The following is a 27,839-nucleotide window of genomic DNA, read 5'->3' as shown; positions in this document are numbered from 1 at the left end:
AGAATGGAGGAAAACACTGCTACGGACGGGCGTGGCGGTCCCTCAGAACCCCAGGGGCCCTCACAGCCACAGGGACCCCCAGAGCCACAGGGACCCCGGGGGTCCGCGGGACCACCACCACCACAGGGGGCCAAGAGATGGGGTCCGCAGCACGCCGGGGCCCGAGAACTGGCCACTCTGTACTCGTCAGGTGAGAGAGAGAGAGTCTCGAGTCAAAACGAACGGTCTCTCAAACGCCGGAAAATAGCAGATCTACAAGCTCACGCCGCGTCGCTCTCGCGACGCGTCGTGAGCTTGTAGATCTGCTATTTTCCTGGGGGCGGCCGCGAGCGCGAGCGAGCGACGCACCGCGGTACGAGCGAAGTGTAAACTCTGGCTGACATTCTTTTGTAACACTGACTTCAGATGAATGTGATGTCATATTGTTTATGGTTATTGTGATGGTTATTGTTTTTATTCCCACTTCAATACAAAGGATCTTTATTGGCATCATGAGTAAAACATACGTTTACTTTACCACAGCAAGTGTCAAAATATTATAAAATCAATTATTATGCTTGTAGGGCAGTGGTTCTCAAACTTTTTCATGTCAAGGACCCCCAAATTGACACTTATTAGCTCGCGGACCCCCATTTGAAAAGATATGCCAGGGACCCCCATAATACTCTAGCAGTGATTCTCAACCATTTAAATTTCAAGGACCCCTAGTTTGACATGCATTAGGCTACAGACCCCCATTTAATGGCATTTCTATACCTGGGACCCCATTTATATTGTAAAATCAATGCTAATGTAACTCTGAGAGTGTACACATGGAATCAAATGGACCCGTTAGGGTACATTTGGTTCCATTTGTACACTCTCAGAGACAGAACATTGACAGAGCATTGTGTTCAACACAACTATTCTACTGTCAAACGTTGCAAACTATTAGTTAGTGTCTCATAATAATAGTAGGTTAATGTATTGATTAATGTACTTTATTTAGTAAGACATGAGAAACAGTACATGGATGGAAATACAATTCACAATACAAGGTCTACTAAACTGTAAGACTTATAAAGCAAGCTTTTTAAAAACGAGTTCCCACGCACACACACATCATGATGACATATAAGAGACATATAAATGAACAAAACATGTTATTAGTCTTTATGTAATAGTAATGTAAAGTACATTAATATTATTGTACTGAGCTATATGTCAGTTATATATTATATTACTCTTATAGTCTTTATGTAATAGTAATGTAAAGTACATTTATAGGATTACACTGAACTATTATGTCAGTTATTACTCTTTATGTAATATTAATGTAAAGTACATTGCAGACATGGCAATATGAGATAGCACACATAAGGGGTGTGTGTGTGTGTGTGTGTGTGTGTGTGTGTGTGTGTGTGTGTGTGTGTGCGTGTGCGCGTGCGTGTGCGTGCGTGATCTACAAGCTACAGATCTACAAGCTCAAAACGTGGCACAAAGCGACACATTTTGAGCTTGTAGATCTGCTACTTTTGACACGTTTGTGTGACACTGATGCAGTATGATCGAGTAGGGCGTTAATTTATGAAGGTTTTTGAGCAGCACCTGAAGCATTGATTGATTGAATACTGTATTACTTATTAACATGTACATGCTTATTAACAGTACAGATAGTGCGGTCAAAGGCTAATGCTAAAAGAACACAAAAAAAAACCCAGGGGGGCTTGTTGTTGTTTCCATTGTGGTCCTGTGAACTCAATTCATCAGTAGTGCATATCATACAGACACTATACAATACAAAGACACTACAAAACATGTTGGAATAAAGATCAGCAGAATCATAACTAAGATATATTTACAGAGAAAGTAGGGGAGAGGGGGAACTATGTTCTCTTGTATTTTGAGGAAAAAGGAGTTATTTTGATGTTTAGTTTAGAGCACTGAGGATAACTTGTGTTCCTCTGACAGTAGCTTCTCTGTTTACCTACAGAGACAACACACACACACACACACACACACACACACACACACACACACACACACACACACACACACACACACCTGTGGCTTTGCTGGAACTCTCCTGTTTAAACCTCATTGTACTGTATATACCCGTGGTTCTCAAAGTGGGGTCCGGTTCGGGGACCCCCAGGTGTTTGGGGGGGGGGTTCCAGGGGGTCCCCAGCAAAATCAGTTAATATAGCATCACAATCGTTTTAACCACTTTATCCATTTACACGTAGGCTATTCAAAAATAGCAGATCCACAAGCTTGTGCTGCGCTGCGAGCTTGTATGTCTGCTATGTTTGGACATTTTTGGAAAAATATCGAGAATTTTGAATGATTTTTTTTTTTTTTTTTTTTTACATGAAACTTCTCTTCTGGGGACCTGACCCTGACACAAAACCTTTTCAGATGGGGGTTTGCGGCCAAACACATATCAATTTGGGGGTCCTAGACTTGGAAAAAGTAACCACCACTGCTGTATACTGTTAGTATGATGTAACCCAGGGGTGATGCAACTTTGATGATGTAGAGGGCCACTATATTTCCACACTCACTCCAGAGGAACACATTATATATACTGTCAGGCAGACACATCTCTGTATTTTAACTTTTTTTCGTAAATTAATGACGTACTTCACCATTCCATGTCACACAAAAGTAGCAAAAATAGCAGATCTACAAGCTCAAAACGCGTCGCAGTGCGACGCGTTTTGAGCTTGTAGATCTGCCATTTTTGAATTGGCCGCATTAAGTGAAGGTGGGGGCCGCATGTGGCCCCTGGGCCGCCAGTTGCCCATGTATGATGTAAGCTGTTGAAAATCACTTCTTGGGCTGTTGGGCGATGTGGTCACATGATGATGATGATGATGATAATAATTTGACCCCCACTCACTGGGGGTGTTTTTGGGGCGCTGGTTCTGACAGAATGTGGTCACCACCAGTTCAACATTTGAAGCTCTTGTTTTTTGAGTTTTAAGAACTAGACGAGCATTATATTTACCAGCCCAGGTGCTTCTCCTAAAGTCCAACGGGCAATGTATTAGGGCTGTCAGTTCTCCTCTATAATCCCATTCGAATTTCAATGCTTTATTATTTTTAATATTCGAATATTTTCAAATATGTTATATAATTTATAATTAATTTTTTATTTTTATTTTTTTATGTAACTTTTTAAAACGTAACTTTCTCTGTTACTATAAACAAGTGACGTTTCTAGGGAGAAACATGATGAAAGCATTTGTTTTCGCATTGGTAGGTCAGGATTTTTTTATTTTTTATTTTATTTTATTAAATATATTTTTCTATATTCGAATGGCAATTTTAGCATTCGAATATTATATATATTTTTCACATTCGAATTATTTTCGAATAGTGAAATTCGTTCTGACAGCCCTACAATGTATCATATATCAGGTCTTCATCATCTTCATCATACTGTAGCATGTAGCGTTGTCTCGGCTGTTAAAGAAAGACTCAGGGCAGGGCGATAAACTGTACACGAGAAACTGATAAAGCCTTATTGTTGACTTTTGGAGTGGTCGGTGTTATGTCACGATCAGGTGCTTGTAGACAGTGATGTAACAGAAAGCATTAAGACTCACATTCTGAACAGTACATCTATGTATTGACCTAACACCACCCAGAGAGAGACCACGTTGCTTAGTGCGAGCTCCCCGGGACGCTTTGAGAATGCATCCAAATGTGCGACGCGCTTCTACAGCCCTTTATCAGCTCTCCTGCCCGTCACTGTGTCTTCATGACATCACACAACCTCCCCTGAGATGCCAGATCAATCAACAGGACAGGAAGTTTAATGTGTGACAAAAATAATACATATTTCCCTTAACCCATTAAGACCGGGACCGCATCTGTGTCACTTTTTATTTGGCTATTCAAAAATAGCAGATATACAAGCTCGTAGCTTGTAGATCTGCTATTTTTTGAAAAAACGTGTGCAAATCTTTGAATATATATATATTTTAAAGCAAACATCTTTAACTCAAATCTTCTGGGGGGGGGGGGGGGGGTCCCTGGAACAAAATATTTTGAGATGGGGGTCCACGTCCAAATACATGTAATTTTGGGTGGTCCTTGACATGGCAAATAGCAGATCCACGCGCTATGAGCTTGTGGATCTGCTATTTTTGAATAGCCATACTCAAATCTTTGCTTCTGGGGGGTCCCTGGAATCAAATATTTTGAGATGGGGGGGGGGGTCCGTGGCCAAATACATATCATTTGGGGGGTCCTTGACATGAAAAGGTTTGAGAACCACTGCTCTATGGGATTATGGGATTAGATTGAGTGTATCAACACATTACACTTAGTTATATTAACATCTTTTCATTTAGTATTTTCTTTGAAGGTAAACGCTGTGTACTGCTGCTGTGTTTCTCTCTCATGGCGTTCACCTTCATCCACCTCGCCAACTTATATTATATACTTATATTATATACTTATATTATATACTTATATTCATATAAAGTGTTGTTTTTGAAGGTAAACGCTGCCAGGAGTGGATCTGTGTGCTGCTGTGTTTCTCCCTCATGGCGTTCAACTTCATCCACCTCCTCGCCAACTTCCACCTCGGCCATGTGACCAGCATCCTGGTGGCCATCGGTGAGTACTGCACTACAGCCCACCATCATGACTCTGTGCCTACTAGCAGTGTTCATTTTGAAAGCACAAATTCCTGCTTGTGCCTCTTCTTCTTCTGTGTCTTATGTCTCTTCTTCTGTGTTTTATGTCTCTTCTTCTGTGTTTTATGTCTCTTCTTCTGTGTCTTATGTCTCTTCCTGACATTTTCTTTTGTCTCTTCCAGCGGCAGGAATCCTCACAGCAGACTTTGCGTCGGGCCTGGTCCACTGGGGGGCCGACAGCTGGGGCTCCGTGGACCTGCCGGTGTTTGGAAAGGTACGACAACATAGACCAGGGGGTGATGCAACTGTGATGATGGAGAGGGCCACTATATTTCCACACTCACTCCAGAGGGACACAATGACCGTCGGGCCATTCTCATGTCGCATAAAAGTAGCAAAAATAGCCGATCTACAAGCTCAAAACGCGTCGCAGTTTTGAGCTTGTAGATCTGCTATTTGTGCTACTTTTGAATTGGAATCCTATTTTTTTTTGCTATTTTCTTATTTAAATCCTGAAAAGTAAATTATTTTTTAAATTTCAAATGCATTTAGTTATATTTATGTTAACTTTATGAACTTAAATACAAATACATTGGACCTAAAAAATACAATAATATTGTAATACTAGTCATTAAGCTACTATAATATAGACTGAAGTAATTAAAGCGGGTCATGTTTGCAAGTTTGTAAAGGTCCTTACCCACCGGGGCGATTTTTTTCATGCGAATATTAATAAAAAAAAAAAAACCTTATAAAGTCAATGCAAGCTTCCACACCAGTTTCGCGGAGCGAAAAAAGCGTCTTTTAATTATTCGGAACGAGTCCGAATTTTGCGTATATTCGCATATTCGCCGGTGTGTAACCGCCTTAACAGCTGAAATCAATAATATATCAGTATTCTGATATTAACCTGCGGGCCGCATTAACTCATTCACTGCCAGAACATTTTTATTTTTGTGTTGACAAACTGCCAGAGATTTTTCATAGAGAAAAAAAAGTACTCAGGAGCCAAGATACAAAATGTTTAAGTTTTAAGTTAACAAGGAAGTGGATTGGAGTCTAGATCTTCAACAAATCATATCTCCTTGGTCTTTAGGTTAAAAATTAAATAAATAAATAAGATAAAAAAAAATTTTTGAAAAAATTAAAAGTCGTTTTAGTCGTTCTTGGCAGTGGAGGCTTAAAGGACAAAAGTCGTTTCAGTCGTTCTTGGCAGTGAATGAGTTAAGTGAAGGTGGGGGCCGCATGTGGCCCATGTAGACCCACTCATCTACTATTATACTGGGAACCACATGTAGAATAGAGCCGACGTCACACTCATTTAGTCCATGAACCCTTTCTATAGACCGGGAAGCCATCTGTGTCATTTTTAGATTTCATTGGCTGTTCAAAAATAGCAGATATACAAGCTCATAGCGCGGCATCCAAGTGCGTGGCCACATACATATACATTTGGGGGTCCTTGACATGTAAAAGGTTTGAGAACCACTGCCTTAGGGTTAGCGGTTGGAAGCGGAGAACATAGAACCGGGGGAACATGGACGACACGCTCGCCACTGTCCTACGACGGAATATGAAAAAGGAACACTCAATGTGAACACAAAATTATAATAATAAAATCCTAGTATTCTAGTGGTGCAGTGGCTCTCAAACCTTTTTGTGTCAAGGACCCCCAAATTGATATGTATTTGGCTGCGGACCCCCCCCCCCCATCTGAATTTTTTTGTACCAGGGACCCCCAGAAGAGAAGATTCATGTAAAAAAAAAAGAGTAATTCAAAAGTTTCCATTTGTTTAATAGCAGATGTACAAGCTTGCGGCACGATGTGATGCACTGTGAGCTTGTAGATCTGCTATTTATTTTTGAATAGCCAACATATAAATGGATAAAGTGGGTAAGATGATTGTGATGCTATGTTAACTACTTTTGCTGGGGACCCCCCTGGCTGGAACCCCCCTCAAGGACCCCCTGGGGGTCCCCGGGGGAGGACCCCTCTTTGAGAACCAACTGGCGTTGACATTGCAACTAGGGGTGGGACGATATATCGATATCGCGATATATCGCGATACTTTCTCCCGCGATAAATAATCGATATACTGGCGATTTTTTAGTTTTGTGATACGTTGTTTTTCCAACTCGGTATTTGTGTAATGATGATTTTGAACAGTTTGGTGCTATTTTAAGTGTTTATTAATTGAATACAAGGACTATCGTGATATATTGTTGGTGAAATTTCATGCAATATATCGTGATATCGCAATATATCGATATTTTCAGATATCGTGATATATCGTTGGTGAAATTTCTTTCAATATATATCGAATATCGTGATTATATCGTGGGCCTAATATCGTGATATATATCGTATCGTGAGGTACCCATATCGTCCCACCCCTAATTGCAACGTGTCCCCCCCCATGCAGGCCTTCATCAGACCGTTCAGGGAGCACCACATCGACCCCACGGCCATCACTCGCCACGACTTCATCGAGACCAACGGAGACAACTGCATGTTGACCATCGTCCCTCTGGCTCACATGACCTTCAGCTTCCTGGTCCTCTCCCCTGGTGAGACCAGAACCCGTTCAACCCGGGAACACATCTGTGTCATTTTAAGATTTCTTTGGGCTGTTCAAAAATAGCAAATATACAAGCTCGAGCTTGTAGATCTGCCGTTTTTTGAAAAATCGTTTAATTCTACAAATGTCGTCAAAATCTGTTTTTTTATGTTACTAGTAAATATACAGTATCAGTGGTTCGCAAACGTTTCAAGGACCACCCAAAATGATATATATTTGGCCGCGGACCCCCATCTCAAAATGTTTTGTTCCAGGCCCCCCCAGAAGCAAAGACTTTAGTAAAAAAAAAAAATGTTCTAAGATTTGCACAAATTCTCACGATTACATTTTTTTGGTAGATCTACAAGCTCATAGTGCGGCACTGTCTGGTTTTATTATATTTCTAGAGGAGGTGTACCATAACTATCTGGTTCTATATTTCTAGAGGAGGTGTACCATAACTATCTGGTTCTATATTTCTAGAGGAGGTGTACCATAACTATCTGGTTTTATTATATTTCTAGTGGAGGTGTACCATAACTATCTGGTTCTATATTTCTAGTGGAGGTGTACCATAACTATCTGGTTCTATATTTCTAGTGGAGGTGTACCATAACTATCTGGTTCTATATTTCTAGAGGAGGTGTACCATAACTATCTGGTTCTATATTTCTAGTGGAGGTGTACCATAACTATCTGGTTCTATATTTCTAGTGGAGGTGTACCATAACTATATGGTTCTATATTTCTAGCGGAGGTGTACCATAACTATCTGGTTCTATATTTCTAGTGGAGGTGTACCATAACTATCTGGTTCTATATTTCTAGTGGAGGTGTACCATAACTATATGGTTCTATATTTCTAGTGGAGGTGTACCATAACTATCTGGTTCTATATTTCTAGTGGAGGTGTACCATAACTATCTGGTTCTATATTTCTAGAGGAGGTGTACCATAACTATCTGGTTTTATATTTCTAGAGGAGGTGTACCATAACTATCTGGTTCTATATTTCTAGTGGAGGTGTACCATAACTATCTGGTTCTATATTTCTAGAGGAGGTGTACCATAACTATCTGGTTTTATATTTCTAGAGGAGGTGTACCATAACTATCTGGTTCTATATTTCTAGAGGAGGTGTACCATAACTATCTGGTTTTATTATATTTCTAGAGGAGGTGTACCATAACTATCTGGTTTTATTATATTTCTAGTGGAGGTGTACCATAACTATCTGGTTTTATTATATTTCTAGTGGAGGTGTACCATAACTACCCGTGGTACTGCTACCTGTTTGCTCTGGCCATCTTCATCACGCTGACCAACCAGATCCACAAGTGGTCCCACACCTACTTCGGGCTGCCTCGCTGGGTGGTCCTCCTGCAGGACCTCCACATCATCCTGCCCCGCAAACACCACCGCGTCCACCACGTGTCCCCCCACGAGACCTACTTCTGCATCACTACAGGTTATTAACACATTATTAACACATCCACCTACTTCTGCATCACTACAGGTTATTAACACATTATTAACACATTAGAACACATCCACCACGTGACCTACTTCTGCATCACTACAGGTCAGTGTTGATTTCGTCGACTAAAACTATGACGGAAAATGTTGGTCGACTACCTTGTTTCACTGACGAAAACCTAATAAAAACGAAATAAAAACTAAGCTATGATGACTGAAACTATGATTAAATATATTGACAATTTCGTCAACAAATAAAAACTAGACTAAAATGTTAGTGAGGGATCTAGTGGAGAAGAGATCCAGTAGAACTAAAAGACAAGTCATTTTACGTTTGTTTGCGCTCAGGTGTTGCGCTCCGAAAATAGCAGATCTACAAGCTCACAACGCGTCGCGCTGCGACGCGTTGTGAGCTTGTAGATCGGCTATTTTCAGCATGCAACCAAAGTGTAAAATCAGCCATTACGACGCCATCAAGGCACCGCCAACATACATTTTAGTCGACTAAATCAACTGTAGATTTAGTCGACTAAAATCTTATATTTTAGTCGACTAAAACTAGACAAAAGCTAAAACATTTCAGATAACTAAAATATGACTAAAACTAAATGGAATTTTGATTTTGAGGTTTATGATTATTAATACTACTTCTGCATCACTACAGGTTCACCTTTACGATTATTAACACGTTATTAACACATTGACTGCCTTAAAACATATTTTTTTTATCCCCATGCCATAGTTGTTTCTGTGTCAGTAACGTTTGACACAGACTCACATGTTTTATGGTCATGGTTCACCAGCACCCTGGATGGCTTGGCTCTCAGGCTTAAAATAATTCATATAAATATTCTTCGGAAATCTCTCTGGGCTGAATGAATGGGCTCTCTGTCTGTGGAACCAGAGCCGGTAAACAAAATGCTCTATGGGCCCTATATCTATACTTTCCACCTCACCGCTTATGCCTAAACCTTTTTTGTCCTTTTTTTGTGAAAATAGCTGAACTACAAGCTCACAACATGTCGATGTAGATTGTAGATCGGCTATTTTCACTATTTAAAAAGAAAAACTATTGACATTTTTTTTAGGCTTATGGGGTAAGGCGGCTTGTAAGACAGGGCCCTATATGCCTCTTAATGCATTATAATTGCCCTCTATAACTAAAATAAAAAACACCTTAAAACATGTATTATTTATTTTAGAAATATTTCATCTTTTACTCAAGGGGGACGACGCCCGTCGCAGGTTGATGATGTCATGAGTCCATGTGTGGTCTCTAGCCCTATGGAATGTATGCGCTGATAAAAACCAACCAGACACTTCCTTTAGGGTTAATATGAGCATCAAAACAATATTATACGTTTTTATCAGCACATGCATTCCATACGGTATTATTAATGTATTGTTATTGTGGGCAATTGTAACGTATTAAGGCATATAAGGCTTATTAGCCAGGGGCCCTTTTAATGTATTAAAACTGGGAATGCATCTGTGTCATTTTAGATGTTAGCGTTGGCTGTTCAAAGAGAGCAGATACTCAAAGCTCACAGCGGGATTTTTGGAAAATCCTTAAAGTGTTTGAAATGATAAAGGTTTTAGAACGACTGATTTAGAAGGCCTCTAACACTCTCTCCTGCAGTGTTGATTTTGACAGCAAATTTTGATTTAGTTTTAGTCATAGTCTTTTGAATACATTTTAGTTTTAGTCATATTTTAGTCATCTGAAAAGTTTTACTGCTAGTCTAGTTTTAGTCGACTAAATATCATAAGATTATAGTCGACTAAATCTACAGTTGATTTAGTCGACTAAAATGTATGTTGGCGGTGCCTTGATGGTGTCGTAATGGCTGATTTTACACTTGGTTGCATGCTGAAAATAGCGGATCTATTGTGATCTTGTAGATCTGCTATTTTCAGAGCGCAACACCCGAGCGCAACCAAACATAAAATGACTTGTCTTTTAGTTCTACTGGATCTCTTCTCCACTAGATCCCTACCTAACATTTTAGTCTAGTTTTTATTTGTTGATGAAATTGACAATATATTTAGTCTTAGTTTTAGTCATCATAGCTTAGTTTTAATTTAGTTTTAATTTAGTTTTAGTCGACGAAATCAACACTGGTGCAGTGGGACTAATAAGTGATGGAAAAATGACTGTGAGATGATATTATTGTTATGTTCTGTTGCGTTGCCAGGTTGGCTGAACTACCCCCTGGAGAGGCTGGGCTTCTGGCGGAACCTGGAGGACCTGATCCAGAGTGTGAGCGGAGAGAAGCCCCGCTCAGATGACCTGAACTGGGCTCAGAAGGTCAAGTAAAGAAAAAGGCCTTCAGCAGCAAAACCCTCCCTCCTGTACCTCACAGTCACACAACTATCCTGGCTCTCTTGTGTCTGCTCTCTTGTGTCTGCTCTTTAACCTTACACACAGGCAGACAAAACTTTAACCAAACACGTTGCCAAAGCTTTTTACGTCTCTCAGCAAAGCAGCAACACGTTCTCTGAAGAGTACTCGATGGGAATCTGTCACAACGACCAAACGAGTGGGAGATCTTCGCTTTAAATGGCAGAATCTCTTAAATTCCCTCGACGAGTTCTCCCGATACCTTGAACGCTGTTGTTGTTCACTTAACAGAACTCACCCGCTTCCTAAAGGTGACGACCTGTCAGAATGTGTGGACAGACAGACAGACAGACAGACAGACAGACAGACAGACAGACAGACAGACAGACAGACACCATTGCTAATTGGAGAAGAGTTTGGAAAACCCGCAAACCTTGTAACAAGCTTACTTGAAAAAGAGAAAAGAAAACTCACTTCCTTTGCAGCGTTAATTGTATTTTCTCCAAAAGCCAAAGTTACATATTTTTCAGAGACGATGACAATGCGCCTGGGTTCCAAATAATATTTCTCTTAAAAAAAACTAAACAAAAAAAAAGTTATTCCTATGAGCCTTTGCCAGTAACTGCTGGCTTAATACATGAATAAATGTATAGAGGACTAACAGAAGTGTGGATGTAGTAGTAGGGCTCGGCTGATCATTCTGAATATTTTAATTCAGAGTGAAGAATAATTAAGCCTCGTCTTGGCCAGGTCTCACTTGAAAATGAGGTCTCCATCCAACCCTCAATGTGATTTCTCCTGGTTAACTAAAGGTTACATACATTTACGAGCAAATTGCAATATTACAGTTTTCATAACGGGTTGTTTGAATTTAGTTACAAGGACAAAAAAAGCCTTCAGGTCAAGTTGTTTGTGCGCCTGGCTTCTTTGCATTTTATCTACAGAAAAATAAGAAAGAAAGAGAAACTTTATAGTTTGAAAATGAGCCAAGGACTCGGCTTATAGAACGATTTGGCCAAATATCTACTTGTTAATTTGTGTGTTTTTGGTGATGTAATTGTCTGGCACTCAGATTATTGTGTGTGCTTTGGCCATCACGCTACACTGCAGGGGTTCTCAAAACGTTTAACATTTCAAGGACCCCTTTTACCGGTCCATTTGGTTCCATGTTTCTGAGTTGCATACCAGGTTCCTAATCCTAACTATCAATAATTTAGCTGGGAACCCACTCACTCGAGGACCCGCTGGGGGTCCCCGGACCGCACTCTGAGACCCACTGCTTTACTGGGTCAACAGGTGGTTTGTGTGTATGGTCGCCGTGGAGACGGCAGCAGCCTTTTATCTCATGTTTGCTTGTTTGTGCTCATTAGCAGCACACTTTTGTAATGTTCTTTCGTTCTTTCGTTCTTTCGTCGCAAGTCGTTGCTGAACTGGGATTTGTGTAGATATTAATCATATCTGTTACGTGTCATTTACACACCACAGCTTTTTGTAACGTTTTTAGCACATGTTGCCTAAGTGCAACATTAATGCCTTGATAAGTGTACTTGGTTATTAATGAGGGCTGGTAGTAACGAGTTAATTAATTGAGTGCTGAAGATGCATAACGTTAATTAAGTTTATGCTTTAGTGATTAATTTGTAAATGTATAATATAAAGAGATGCCCTCAACAATGTCTTATATCAGAAGCTAAAGTCGGATTAGCCGTCGCGCCTTTTTCTCTGTATTTTGCTCTTGATTTGCAAAGGAGGCAAATATTAGTTTAAAAAGTAAACGCTTGACAAACGATTGCATGACAAAACTATTTATAAAAATGCTCAAGATGTCACTTTAACCTGGGCTTAGGAAACGCATGCACACATGTTAGCATGTCGGCTTGTTTAAGCAGAAATATCCAGTCACCGCCTTTCCTTACGTTGAATTTATACTCCATAGTGCAATGGGGCGGTGTTGCCAGATTTTGCGAGAGAAATAAGCAACCTAGTTTATGAAAACAAGCCCAAAAGAAGCGACCTAGACCAAAAGCACTTTAAACCTATATACATCAGCTGTAGCATATCCACAAGCTCACAACGCATCGCGATGTGAGCTTGTAGATCTGCTATTTTCCAAAGCATCTTAAAAAAATAAACCCGATATTTGGAATATTTTGGAAACATTTTCCCTGTCCCTGGCACAAAATATGTTCAAATGGGGGTCCGCGTATAAATACATATTCATTTGGGGGTCCTTGACATGAATATGTTTACCACTGGGTTAAACAATATTAGGAAGCAAGCCCAAGATAAGCAACGACACTTTAAAAACAAGCCCCCTGAAAATACGCAACCCGCAACTGCCAATATTTACACGCAAACTTTACAGAAAAACAAGCCCAAAGTCGCTTATAATAAGCAGATCTGGCAACACTGCAATGGGGTCGCTCGCCGACAAGAACTGACTCCTGTTGGCGAGCGATGGAGCGTAACAATAAAGTTTTAGAATAGGTGTGAGACGGACACTGACCAGTGAGGATTGATTCAGTTTACATACTGTACTATTATTCTATTATCGCTCATATTTGACCAAAACGCTCTCTCCGGTTTGAATGGCCAAAACTTTATTTTAAATCCAAGGAACACGGAACTACTTAAGAGTTGACCTGGTGAAATACTTGGTGTTGGATCTTTTAGGGGGGGGGGAAAGGGGGGGTCAAATTTGCTCATTTAATGACATAAAGGGGTTTAATTTCAACCCCAAAAATGACTTTATATTCTACTGCCAGTTTGCCTAGCGCTTGCTAAGAAAAGTAGAGTATTGTGAAAGATGGTTAGTTTGTAATTTGTGCTATAATTTAAATTAACGCAGATTAATGGATGATGGGCGTCGTCGGTCCACGTGATTATTTGAGGCTTGCATATGTCTTTCTTTCAGTCCATTTATCCAGTTTTACGTTATAAGAATGTTGGTAATCGTTAAAAGCACTTAAACAATTTGTGAGTTTTGTTTTAGGAGAGGAGAACACTTAATTTTTGTATTATCATTATGGCCTTATGATGCCCTGCTTATGTAAAATGCTTTCGTTGGGTTAGTTGGATTGACGCAGTTTACGGTCTAAATTCATTTTAACTGATGCCTTTTACATGATAATGGTTAGAATGTTGTGATACGACATACCTTAAATAGTTTGGAAATGAGGAAAGACGCATTTATTTAATACATTTTTATACCTAGTTAACTACTAGCTTCAGGAGGAACATTGGTGTAGATATTTGTCAAAAATGATTCCTTTAGCGTCTTCTCTGTGATGTTGAGGAGTTTTGAGTTGTTTACTGCTGTGGTGAAGAGATTACGTTGTTCATTTTCCATCCCTGATTTTTCTTGGGCTGTGTGATAATATTAACCCCATTCATTAAAATGACTTATAAGGACCTATAGTTGATTATTAAAAGAGAATGTTTTAGTTTTTCTTGCTTCAAGACAATGTATTATTTTTTTTAAAGTCGGGACATGTGAATTTTAAGGGTATAGTTGAACTGACACTCCATAAAGAAGAGATATTTGCTGCCCAATGCTTTTGATGCTTTTTTGTGACGCTGTAGTCTGATCAAGGCGTTGATTTACGGAGACAAAAACACAAAAGGTTAGAATATGGAGATGAGAGGTTTCTTCCTGACAGCAGAGTTCTAATAGGCTCTGTGCAGAACTTAGTTCTGATAGGCTCTGTGCAGAACTTAGTTCTGATAGGCTCTGTGCAGAACTTAGTTCTGATAGGCTCTGTGCAGAACTGCAGTCCCACGTTTGCAGACTCTGGCAAACCGGTTTCTTGGTCACGGTTTTCCTCTAGTGTTTGAGTGGCTCTACAGCAGATTTGAAGCGGGAAACACGACACCTTCAATGTGTTTCCGGTTCAAATCTGAGACTGCTGAGCCAATCAAACACAGCTATGAAAATAATTCTGAAAACCTGAACCAAGAGAAAAGGGGGAAAAAATAGAAAGACATGCCATCTCCGGTTTACTTCCTGGGTCTGCGTGAAGTAGGCGGGTTGCCTCTTAGGAGACCAGAAGCAGGTTGGAGTCTATTCATTCCAATGGAAGAGTGAACAAACGTGAACACAGCTTCTGAGCCATTCCTCAGCCCCACGGTCACTGAACTAAATATTGGACCCAATCGCCACAAGCCACACAATTTCCCCAACATTTTTATACTAAAATGGCTTTTTTTCAGAGAGACAAATCACATCACAAATGACTTTATTATCGACCTTTCTCTATTCCAGCAAATCAACCATCTTTGCCTGGAACTACGGTTTTACGCATAGAGCCTACTCTGCAAATTATAAACAGAATTGTTGGTGTATATTGTACATACTGTGCAGTGATCCTTGGACTTTTATTACTGCCTTATATGCTCCTTATTCCTACATTTTATTGCTGATCTTGCTAGCAATCTTTGAAACTATTTGACTTATTAAATTGTCCCTATTACTTACCATCTAATTTGTAAGGCAGGTATTGTGGATGTTTGTTGGTATGATGGTGGTGATGGTTAAGTATGGTGTATGATGGTTATGAAGGACTTTTAGATGTCATATAAAACAATACCTTGATGCCTTTGTGTTGTCGTCCATCCTGGAAGGTTTACGATGTGTGTCTACGATGCTATTTATAATGAAACTAAATAAAAGATTCAATAATATCCAATGTGTTTTTCTTTACTAACCCCCGGCCTGTGCTGTCTTACAGATGAACATGAGGCATAACTTTTAAAACGATTGTCGATGTAGAATATTGCAGAGTTTATATTCGATAAGCATGTACATAATTTATGTTGTGTAAATATTAGCGCATAGACGGGGTTGGACGTTGAACTGCCTACATGTAGGATTATGTAATCATTGTGAATAAAGATTGATGGATCATTAATTCTCTTAAGTAGCGATAATTGGCCAAGATTATGTTTAGAAAATATGTCTTAGATATTGCAATGTTAACACTGTATTTAACCCCACACTGATGATAGTGCTGTCAAACTAACCTATAAAGCCATCAAAGCTCAAACTTGGAGACAACCCATGCTTCATCTCCGTCTCAGCTACGGGGTCCTTTAGAGCAAGGGTTCCCAAACTTTTCAGGCCGTGACCCCCCAAAATAATCATAAATCAACTGTGGACCCCCCACCCCACCCTGACAAGCGCTTGGAATTGTAGGAGTTGAGGCATTATATTTAGAATAATCCACTAGTAATATTTGACAATTTGGCCAAAGTTTGACCATTTTATAGTATTTTCTATTTTTTTTGTTACTTTTGACGTAGTAATGGATTTTTTATTAGTTATTTTTTTCATTGTAGAGGTATTAAAATAATTTTGGGGGGACCCCCCCCCCCAACCCCAGTTTTGGAACCATTGCCTTAGAGAAGAGTGGGCACCTAAACATTGTGGGCACCTCAATATTAAATTAGCATTTCCCCCCAAAAAAATATAAAAAGATAAAGAACTTGACAGTACTTGAGTAAATGTACTTAGTTACTTTACACCACTGGTAGTTAGACAGGTACATGGGTACTGGTTCCTTGAGTATCTTGTAGACCAGGCCCATTCATTGTAAGTACTAGTAGCTGTACTCTGTCCTCTACCCAGAGACATCCCACGCCAGCATCATGAGCAGGGCTTAGTCTTAGATGAACTCTAGGTGTGAGGTTTATATATAACCTGATCTGTTTGTTTTGAGAGGTCTGAAGCCTTGTTTTGAATGCCTGTGTGGTGCATAGTCATAATGACATATATATATATATATATATATATATATATATATATATATATATATATATATATATATTTTTTTTTAAAGCGAACATTTTTAACTCAAACTTTGCTTCTGGAGGTCTCTGCGCACAAAACATTTTTGAGATGGGGGTCCGCAGCCAAATACATATCCTATCATGTTGGGGGTCCTTGACATGTAAAAGTTTGAGAACCACTGGTTTACACAGTATATATATACAACTGGTCAGGTACACAAATGTGGCCCCTGGAGTGTGTGTGGAAGTGTAGTGGCCCGGCGTAGTGTACTTTTACTGTAGATTTTGAATTCCGGACTTTCACTTGTAACGGAGCACTTCTACATTGCAGCATTGATACTTTTACTCAAGCAAAACATTTGAGTACTTCTTCCACCACTGACAATAGGACACTAGTCTAGGTCACAGACAGAACTGAAACATGACTGTCATACCATGACAGTCATGGAACCACTTGTTCCTGGTTTGCGACTTTTTTTTACATTTACAACTCTCACATGTACATAAACGTTCAGATTTCAAATATAAAGTGCTGACCCCCACGGCCACGGATTTAATAAGTTGAGCTGCCACGGGTCTAAGTACCTGTATCTTCCGTATTGTTCAATAAAAAGCTTTTTAATCCGATCAGTGGCCATTTTCTATATATTTTTTTATTTTTTGTAATGTATCAGAGTGCAATACACCTCCCAACCGACAGTGTCGCATAGTTGAAAGCATAGGAGGAACTTTGGAGAAAATGGCTGGCGATCGGATTAAAAATATTTTCATTGAACAATACAGAATATCCAGGTACTTAGACCCGTTGCGGCTCAACTTGTTACATCCGTGGCATGAGGGTCATTACTTTATATATGAAATCTGAACGTTTCGTAGATGTACGAGTTTTAAATGTAAAACAAATCGCAAATCAGGAACAAGTGGTTCCATGACGCTTGTGACAGACGAGCGTCATGTGAACCATGGCAGTGGTGGAAAAAGTACTCAACTTCTTTACTCAAGTAAAAGTACCATACTGCAATATAGAAATACTTACTTTGTTACAAGTAAAAGTCCAGAATTCAAATTTTACTTGAGTAAAAGTACAAAAGTATTGGCATCAAAATGTACTTAAAGCACCAAAAGTAAAAGTACTAAAATGTTTGAAAATAGCCGATCTACAAGCTCACAACGCGTCGCGAGCTCGCGACGCGTTGTGAGCTTGTAGATCTGCTATTTTCAAATAGCCTAGGTATAAAATAGGGCTAAAGTGGTTAATGTATGTCATCATTTATATATATCGGAAAAGTAACTAGTAACTAAAGTTTTCAAGTAATTGTAGTGGAGTAAAAGTACAATATTTGCCTCTGAGATGTAGTGGAGTAGTAGAAGTAAAAGTATTGGAAATTGGAAATACTCAAGTAAACTACAAATACCTCAAAATTGTACTTAAGTACAGTACTTAAATACAGTAAATGTACTTAGTTACTTTCCACCACTGGGTGTAATTATTTTGCACTGGAACGCGTCCTGCGCGGCCGCGTCACCGCGCCGACCACGCAGCGTCTCCATTGTAGAAAAAAACCATCGTGCGCGCGCACGTTGCCATTAAGCGACAAGATGGCGGTCGCCGCCGGATCAGGTAAAGCGAGACCGAGATAAATAAAGTATTATTGTGTTAAATCCTACAGCCTAACGCTGTCACAGCGCTCACATCACGTTACATAACGACACGCCGTCACGGTGGGGTCTCCTTAGGGGCCGCTACCGCGACGTTTACCGACGCGGCGTTTTAAAATGTAACGTAAAGCGCTACTTGTAACGCCGGACAGTTTGGATGAAGAAGCACAAGAAGAGCTTCTTCTCGCGATAACGTGTCGTTTATTTGGACGTTTATTATGGCTTAATGAACGATTAAATTAATGATTAATGCTATTGCTAAAATGCTATTGTGTTAGTGTGAATAATGCTAGTTCACGTTCAGGGCGTGTGTGTGTGTGTGTGTGTGTGTGTGTGTGTGTTAGCTAGCTTCTAAGCTAGCGTTAGCCTAGCTGCATGTAGGCGTTGTTGCGTCTATATTTCGCCGTACGGCGACGACGCGACCCTCTCGCGACAACGACGACAAAAAAAAATGTCGCGCGACACTAATGACGTCAGTTTTGAACGCTTAATAAAAGAAACGACGCCACGCGGTCGTTCAGGTTGCCGTTTAGCGGCGTCTTTTTTTTTAATTGTCGTTGAAATAAGTAGTGCGTCACTTTGAGCAGGAGCAGCAGAAGTACATTCACTAAATCATACAGGCGTCGACCAGCTGTCCCGTGACGTCTGTAATGATAATGACGTCACGTCGGTGTCCCTTGCCGAATGTATATGATACTGTGATATTAGCCATGGTTCACATGGTGCCCTGTCCCCCTGGTCTAAAGTTTTGTTCGATTTTTTCAGATTGCCATCGCTCACATAAACATAAACGTTCAGATTTCAAATATAAAGTGCTTACCACCGAGCCACGGATGTTACAAGGCGATGTGGACCGCGATGAGTACCCGTATCTCCCGTATTGTTCAATAAAAAGCATTTTAATCCCATCGCCGTCCATTTTCTCCAAATTGTCTCCTATACTTTCAACCATGCGACACTAATGGTTGGGAGGTGTATTGCACTCTGATACATTACAAAACAAAAAAAAACAAAAAAAGAAAATGGCCGGCGATGGGATTAAAATGCTTTTTATTGAACAATACGGGAGATACGGGTACTCATCGCGGTCCGCATCGCCTTGTAACATCCGTGGCTCGGTGGTAAGCACTTTATATTTGAAATCTGAACGTTTATGTTTATGTGAGAGATGGCAATGTGAAAAAATCGAACACAACTTTAGACCAGGGGGACTCGGCACCATGACTGTCATGGTATGACAGTCATGTTTCAGGGCTAACTGTGATATCTAACGTGGTTGACCTGTTGTAGATCCATCCTCTGTTTGGCAAGCGACACTAGGATGCTGGGACAGGACATGGGACACTAGGACATAGTAGACAAGGACATAGTAGTCTAGGACATAGTAGACTAGGACATAGTAGTCTAGGACATAGGACACTAGGAGAATAGGACATAGGACACTAGGATATAGTACACCAGGACATGGGGCACTACTAGGACATAAGAGACTAGGACACTAGGATAAGCATGGACCTGGCTGTCTCTAATAATAATAATAATAATAATAATAAGGTCCTGTGGGTGTGGCTAGCTGAACATAGATGATACATCTATGTATATATAATAATAATAATAATAAGGTCCTGTGGGTGTGGCTAGCTGAACATAGATGACAGATAGATCTATGCTCATGTCTAGGTGGTTGACTTGTTGTAGACCCATCCTCTGTTCTGTCCTAACTAAACTAGGGTGTGTTCATTTTAACCCATTAAGACTCGGAAACGCGTCTGTGTAATTTTTTGATTTCTTTGGCTATTCAAAAATAGCAGATCTACAAGAGCTTGTAGATCTGCTATATTTGAAAATGTGTGCAAATCTTTGAATATATATATATATATTCTTTAAAGCGAACATTTTTAACTCAAATCTACACTTCTGGGGGGTCCCTGGGACAACCTATTTTGAGAGGGGGTCTGCGGCCAAATACATATCATATTGGGGTGGTCAAAAAAGTTTGAGAACCACTGATTATAGCAACATGTTTTTTAAAAAAAACTGTTAGGATTTAGAAGACATTTGTAGAATCCCCAGAAGCAAAGATTTGAGTTACAAATGTTCGCTTTAAAGAATATAAATATTCAAAGATTTGCACACATTTTTCACGATTAAAAAAAAAATAGCAGATCTACAAGCTCGTAGCGTGGCACTGCCGCGCTACGAGCTTGTAGATCTGCTATTTCTGAATAGCCAAATAAATGTTAAAATGACACAGACGGTCTAAATGAGTTATGAATGAATCACACACACCCAATGTCTTCACTGCAGTGGCAACAAGAATGATGCAACATTTATTTTAGAACCATAAAAACCTGGCATTTATAGCAGCTTTGAACCGGCACACATTCATAATGTATGATAAGAATGTATGATACGTTCTCAACCTTTTCAATCTGAAGGACCCCCACCATCCAGTTTGGTCATTATTTGATACCAGTATTTTCAGATCAATCTACAACACTGTAAAATCTTCAGAGTTCAGGGTTTATTTAACTCTTGAGACTGTAACGGGTCCATTTTGGTTCCATTTGTACCCTCCCTGAGTTACACACCCGTAAAAGGGTCCCCTAGGGACCCCCGTCCGTGAGAACCAGTGGTCCACATGACCGACTAAAAAGCCTCGTCATTGCCACAGCTGTGAGTGACATTTACTTTGACTCGACCTGTCATCAATTTGTGGAAATAATGACGAGAGTGGAAAGCTGTTGGTGACTGGGCTGTTATTTATTTATTTATGACCATCTGTCTTAGTATGTAGAATTAAAGGTACTGGAAGTGATACTTTAAGTGTTAAATAGTGCTCTATTATAATAGTAATCATTGCTATAGAGTGTTTGTTCAGTAACAGTGTTAAATCATTGCAATAGTGTATTAAAGAGCTGGATAGACAGGGAAGACCCCTGTTACTGAACAAACACTATTGCAATGATTACTATCACAATATAGAGCTATTTAATAACACTGTTACTGAACAAACACTCTATAGCAATGATTACTATCACAATATAGAGCTATTTAACACTGTTACTGAACAAACACTATATAGTAATGATTACTATCACAATATAGAGCTATTTAACACTGTTACTGAACAAACACACTATAGCAATGATTACTATCCACATACCAGCTCTGGCAGTGTGATAATCCAGTTCCGGAACTGGTTCCACATTTTATGGATTCCTCAATGTTGGATCTGGATCCTTCGGTTCCACCGGTTCCGAATCCCAACCCCTAGCACCGATACGGAAATTCTGGGCCGATCGATACTGGATGTCAAAAATAACAATTTGGCCGATATAACCGATACCAATACTGATCTAATTATTTTAGTCTCGTTATTAATTCCCCCTTTTTTGTGACCAGGGAGACATAAATGTTCATCATGTAGAGCTCAGATGACTCATCGCCTAGCCAACAACACCTAGCCAGCACAAAATGGATGCTGCATCACAGCAAACAAAAACAACAGATAAACATCGGCCTCTGCCATCGGTAATGAAGGCGGCCATAGTTGAATGAGTAGCGCCGACTTAGGCCCGCCTGGGGAAACGGAAGGTCCCACAGGTTCGATTCCCAATGTGTCGAGGTCTCCCTGAGCAATGCACCACCTAACCTGGGTGAAGCTGAAACTAAATATCCCCCTTGCGGTATCAAAGAGGTCTTAATCAATAATGATTATCGGTGATGACGGTAAACTTATTTGCTGACATGCTGATGATGGTGGTCAGTGAGGTCAATATTGGCCCGAAACCCGGCATAACGGCTGATGTCATCTGTGTCGGGCAAAACCTCATATGTCCAAGACTGTTGCTTTTTAGGATTCAAATCCCCAAATGGCAAAAGTAGCAGATCTACAAGCTCGAACGTTTCGAGCTTGTAGATCTGCTACTTTTAATGCTTTTGTGTGATGCTGTAGGTAGTATGATCAAGTATGGTGGTAATTGAAGAGAAGAAAAGGGGTAGAATATGGAGATAACAATGTATCGGTGCATCCTCCCTAATATGGTGTTTGATCTCTCCTCCTCAGGCGTTAAGGTTCCTCGTAATTTCCGGCTTCTTGAAGAGCTGGAGGAGGGTCAGAAAGGCGTGGGAGACGGCACGGTCAGCTGGGGTCTGGAGGACGACGAGGACATGACCTTAACACGATGGAGAGGGATGATCATCGGACCCCCGCGGGTGAGCGAGGCCCACCACCCCACCCCACCCACCGCCTTACAACCAAACACATAACCATAGTAACCCAGTGGTTGTGAAACTTTTTTTTTTATCGTCAAGGACCTCCATAACTCTTGAGAGTGTATAAAATGGACGGGTCCATTTGGTTCCATTTGTACACTCTCAGAGTTACAGACCTGTAAGGGTCCATTTGGTTCCATTGGTACCCTCTCAGATAGTGCAGTAACAGGGGTCTCTTTCATAAACAGTATTTTCAGGTGAGTCGCCAATTTCCTCCAATCAGGACTGAGAATCCCACAAAGATCATTAATCAGCTTGTTGTTCCAGTTCATATTGGCTCCGCCCACTTCTGTGTGTCACCAGTTATACTCGTCTATCCTGTATCCTGTGTGAGCTCTCTCCTGATTGGATGAAATCGGTATCCCTCCCAGCCTGAAAAATGTATTTTCTATTTTCTAAAGAGCTATAGACTAGAGACGCAGAGACCTGTGTTACTGAACAAACAGTCTATAGCATAGATTACTACAGGAATATAGAGCTATTTAGCACGTACTTTAACACAAAAAATAGCACAGCACCTTTAATGAAAAGCAGATATACATTGTTGCATGTACGGTCTTAAGGTGGAAGTTTGAAACGATGTGTCTGTGTGTGTGTGTGATCCACAGACAATCTATGAGAATCGTATGTACAGTCTTAAGGTGGAATGCGGGCCCAGATACCCAGACACGCCGCCGTTTGTCAGATTTGTGACGAAGATAAACTTGAATGGCGTCCACAACTCCAATGGTGTGGTGAGTAGAAACCTGTCTAACCTGACGGCTCTGATGAAATGCAACGCTCCTGTAGAATGACTACTTGTTGCTACAGCACAGCACAGGGGAGGGTGAAATACACTGAGTTTCTTTCTTCTTTTTACTGAAGTAAAAGTAGCCGTACCAAAATATAAAAATGCTCTACCTCGAATCCAGACCCCTAACACAGATGGCTAAATCAACAGGAAGTTAACATTTTTGATAAAAACCCTCTTCGTATTGGGTTTTGTGATGTTATATATTGGCAGAATCAGCTTTGTTTGTGTGACTTTGAGAGCCGATCCACCCTGCAATGTAAGTAAATGAGGAGAGTATTTGGGATTATCCATTTCTAATCAATGGAGCAATAGTTAACCCATGAAGACCTGGAACGCATCTGTCACTTTTTTGATTTGAGCAAAAAAAGCATTATTTTACACTTTGTAAATCTCCAATCTGAAGCTTACCCCCCGGGATTTCCGCATCTGGTGCAAAGTATGAAAACATACATGAAAACCACAGAACTACAATTCAAATACTTCATCACACCCCCTCCAAGAATCCTCAAAAAAATATCTCTTGGAGAAAAAAAAGGGGGGAAAAAATCATTCGTCTGTTTAGATATCCCCACTGACAAGTCACAACATTTTATGGGTCTCTCTCTCCCCTTGATCCCGGGTTTGCATGCCACAGCAGCTTGCTTTAATGCGGCCATTCACTGTGCGATTATATAAATGTTTTCTTTTTACTACCACTCATACTGTACGAGTAAATCATTTGCGATGAGTTCGCGGTTTATGTGGTCATACAGTACAGTCCAATTATCACGCCCGGTGTCATAATGTGTTGTTTTGTTACCAGGTGGATACCAGGGCGGTGTCATAATGTTATGATGTTTTGTTACCAGGTGGATACCAGGGCGGTGTCATAATGTGATGTTTTGTTACCAGGTGGATACCAGGGCGGGGTCATATAATATGTTGTTTTGTTACCAGGTGGATACCAGGGCGGTGTCATATAATATGTTGTTTTGTTACCAGGTGGATACCAGGGCGTGTCATAATGTTATGATGTTTTGTTACCAGGTGGATACCAGGGCGGTGTCATAATGTTATGATGTTTTGTTACCAGGTGGATACCAGGGCGGGGTCATATAATATGTTGTTTTGTTACCAGGTGGATACCAGGGCGGTGTCATATAATATGATGTTTTGTTACCAGGTGGATACCAGGGCGGTGTCATATAATATGATGTTTTGTTACCAGGTGGATACCAGGGCGGGGTCATAATGTTATGATGTTTTGTTACCAGGTGGATACCAGGGCGGTGTCATATAATATGTTGTTTTGTTACCAGGTGGATACCAGGGCGGTGTCATATAATATGATGTTTTGTTACCAGGTGGATACCAGGGCGGGGTCATATAATATGTTGTTTTGTTACCAGGTGGATACCAGGGCGGGGTCATATAATATGTTGTTTTGTTACCAGGTGGATACCAGGGCGGTGTCATATAATATGATGTTTTGTTACCAGGTGGATACCAGGGCGGGGTCATATAATATGTTGTTTTGTTACCAGGTGGATACCAGGGCGGTGTCATATAATATGATGTTTTGTTACCAGGTAGATACCAGGGCGGTGTCATATAATATGATGTTTTGTTACCAGGTAGATACCAGGGCGGTGTCATATAATATGATGTTTTGTTACCAGGTGGATACCAGGGCGGTGTCATATAATATGATGTTTTGTTACCAGGTGGATACCAGGGCGGTGTCATATAATATGATGTTTTGTTACCAGGTAGATACCAGGGCGGGGTCATATAATATGATGTTTTGTTACCAGGTGGATACCAGGGCGGGGTCATAATGTTATGATGTTTTGTCACCAGGTGGATACCAGTGCGGGGTCATATAATATGATGTTTTGTTACCAGGTGGATACCAGGGCGGGGTCATATAATATGTTGTTTTGTTACCAGGTGGATACCAGGGCGGGGTCATATAATATGTTGTTTTGTTACCAGGTGGATACCAGGGCGGTGTCATATAATATGATGTTTTGTTACCAGGTGGATACCAGGGCGGGGTCATAATGTTATGATGTTTTGTCACCAGGTGGATACCAGTGCGGGGTCATATAATATGATGTTTTGTTACCAGGTGGATACCAGGGCGGGGTCATATAATATGTTGTTTTGTTACCAGGTGGATACCAGGGCGGGGTCATATAATATGTTGTTTTGTTACCAGGTGGATACCAGGGCGGTGTCATATAATATGTTGTTTTGTTACCAGGTGGATACCAGGGCGGTGTCATAATATGTTTTGTTACCAGGTAGATACCAGGGCGGTGTCATAATGTTATGATGTTTTGTTACCAGGTAGATACCAGGGCGGTGTCATAATGTTATGATGTTTTGTCACCAGGTGGATACCAGGGCGGGGTCATATAATATGTTGTTATGTCACCAGGTGGATACCAGGGCGGGGTCATAATGTTATGATGTTTTGTCACCAGGTAGATACCAGGGCGGTGTCATAATGTTATGATGTTTTGTCACCAGGTGGATACCAGGGCGGTGTCATATAATATGATGTTTTGTTACCAGGTGGATACCAGGGCGGTGTCATATAATATGATGTTTTGTTACCAGGTGGATACCAGGGCGGTGTCATAATGTTATGATGTTTTGTCACCAGGTGGATACCAGGGCGGTGTCTGCGCTGGCTAAGTGGCAGAACTCGTACAGCATCCGGGTCGTCCTGCAGGAGCTCAGACGGCTGATGATGTGCAAGGAGAACATGAAGCTGCCTCAACCTCCCGAGGGTCAAATCTACACCAACTGAACCCAGTCCAACCCACCCACCATCAGAACCAACCAGAGGGTCAGAATCTACACCCAACTGAATCCAAACACCACCCCCCCCCAGAGGGGTAAATTCTACACCAACTGAATCAAACGCCCCCCCCACCACCAGAACCAACCAGAGGGTCAAATCTGAACCAAGCAGAACCATCAGAACCGTCACCACTTCCAAACTCTCTGCCGAATGAAAACTTCCAAATTTCCAAACCTTCTGTTTCCCGCTCCTTTCTTTTTCTTCCTTTCTCTCTCTCTCTCGCCCTCTCTTTTTCGTTTGACTTCATCCCTCCATCTTCTCATCTCGTGACATTCAGTCGCCCGCCAACGCTTGGCCACACACACACACACACACACACACACACACACACACACCCACACCCACACACACTATACTTGTGAGGACATCTACACTTTCGGACGGTAAATTTTCAAAAATGTCATCTTTGCCATTTTCGTTTTTGGCCATTTTTATCCCGAAGCTAAAAGCCTGAGTTTAATTTGTGCACCGGTGTCACGCACCCCAAAACAGCAGATCTACAAGCTCGCACCACGTGTTGTGTGCTTGTAGATTGGCTGTCTTGAGGGGGCGTGACCGCAGCGTAACAACTTGAGTGTAAATCAAAACCTGAATGTAAAAAAAAAAACAATAAGGTAACCATAAAACGACCATCTTTACTGTGAGGACAAAGAAAAGTGTCCTCATAATGTCTTATTTCTGTCCCTCGCAAGTATAGTCACACACACACACACACACACACACACGATACACAAGCATACATTGGTATATACCTAAATTAGCACACACACACACACTGTTCCCACATTCATTCTCAGGCGCTGCCGCCCCCTCTCCTCCCCCCCCCCCTCCCATCACTGGAGTTGTGTGTGTGTGTGTGTGTGTGAGACACACACCAGGCGCGATCATTCAAATACTGTACATCTTAACTAATCTTTTTTTATTATTTGTTATAAATGCAGATTGTACAATAACATAAATAATCTTATTGAGTGTACCTCGTTGTGTGTGTGTGTGTGTGTGTGGCCTTTTGTTTTGGCATGACGTTGAGAATAGTAATGTTGATATAATGTCGTTGGTTGTCGGCCATAAAACTAAGTATCTCTGCATTTCTACTGCTTTATGTTTTTGTTTTTAAATTAAGGCCCTACGTATCTGGTAGTAGAGCAGGGGTGATGCAACTTTGATGATGCAGAGGGCCACTATATTTACACACTTCACTGCAGAGGAGACACATTACATATACTGTCGGGCAGACAGACACCTCATCTCCGTATTTTAACTTTCTTCCTAAATTAATGCAGTACTTCGCCGTATGTCACACAAAAGTAGCGAAAATAGCCGATCTACAAGCTTAAAACGTGTCGCAGCGTGGCGCGTTTTGAGCTTGTAGATCTGCTATTTTTTAAATTGGAATCCTGTTTTTCTTTTATCCATTTTTGAATTGGAATCCTGAAAAGTACAATTTTTATTTAAGTTTAAATGCATTTAG

The 27,839-nt window shown here is 40.7% G+C and overlaps 1 protein-coding gene across 2 annotated transcripts; it reads left to right on the top strand.

Moving 5' to 3' along the window:
* On the top strand, positions 1 to 27,456 carry LOC308097022 (ubiquitin-conjugating enzyme E2 variant 1). 2 transcript variants are annotated; one of them, XM_080444582.1, is made up of 8 exons: positions 1 to 190; positions 4,489 to 4,608; positions 4,811 to 4,902; positions 7,052 to 7,196; positions 8,442 to 8,654; positions 22,516 to 22,664; positions 23,333 to 23,458; positions 26,168 to 27,456. In XM_080444582.1, exons 1-8 carry the CDS (start codon positions 4 to 6, stop codon positions 26,312 to 26,314), a joined length of 1,179 nt encoding a protein of 392 aa, XP_080300708.1. In that variant the 5' UTR covers positions 1 to 3; the 3' UTR covers positions 26,315 to 27,456. The 2 variants fall into 2 exon arrangements, with proteins under 2 accessions (XP_080300708.1, XP_080300707.1); XM_080444581.1 differs by lacking the exons at positions 1 to 190; positions 4,489 to 4,608; positions 4,811 to 4,902; positions 7,052 to 7,196; positions 8,442 to 8,654 and adding an exon at positions 18,346 to 18,408.
* The last annotated feature ends 383 nt before the right edge of the window (positions 27,457 to 27,839 follow it).

The sequence above is a fragment of the Gymnoscopelus braueri genome, assembly GCF_963280865.1.
Source record: "Gymnoscopelus braueri genome assembly, chromosome: 12".
In the NCBI taxonomy this organism is placed as follows: Eukaryota; Metazoa; Chordata; class Actinopteri; order Myctophiformes; family Myctophidae; genus Gymnoscopelus; species Gymnoscopelus braueri.
Note: the sequence above shows the minus strand (reverse complement) of the source record. Positions and strands in the feature narration are given on the sequence as shown.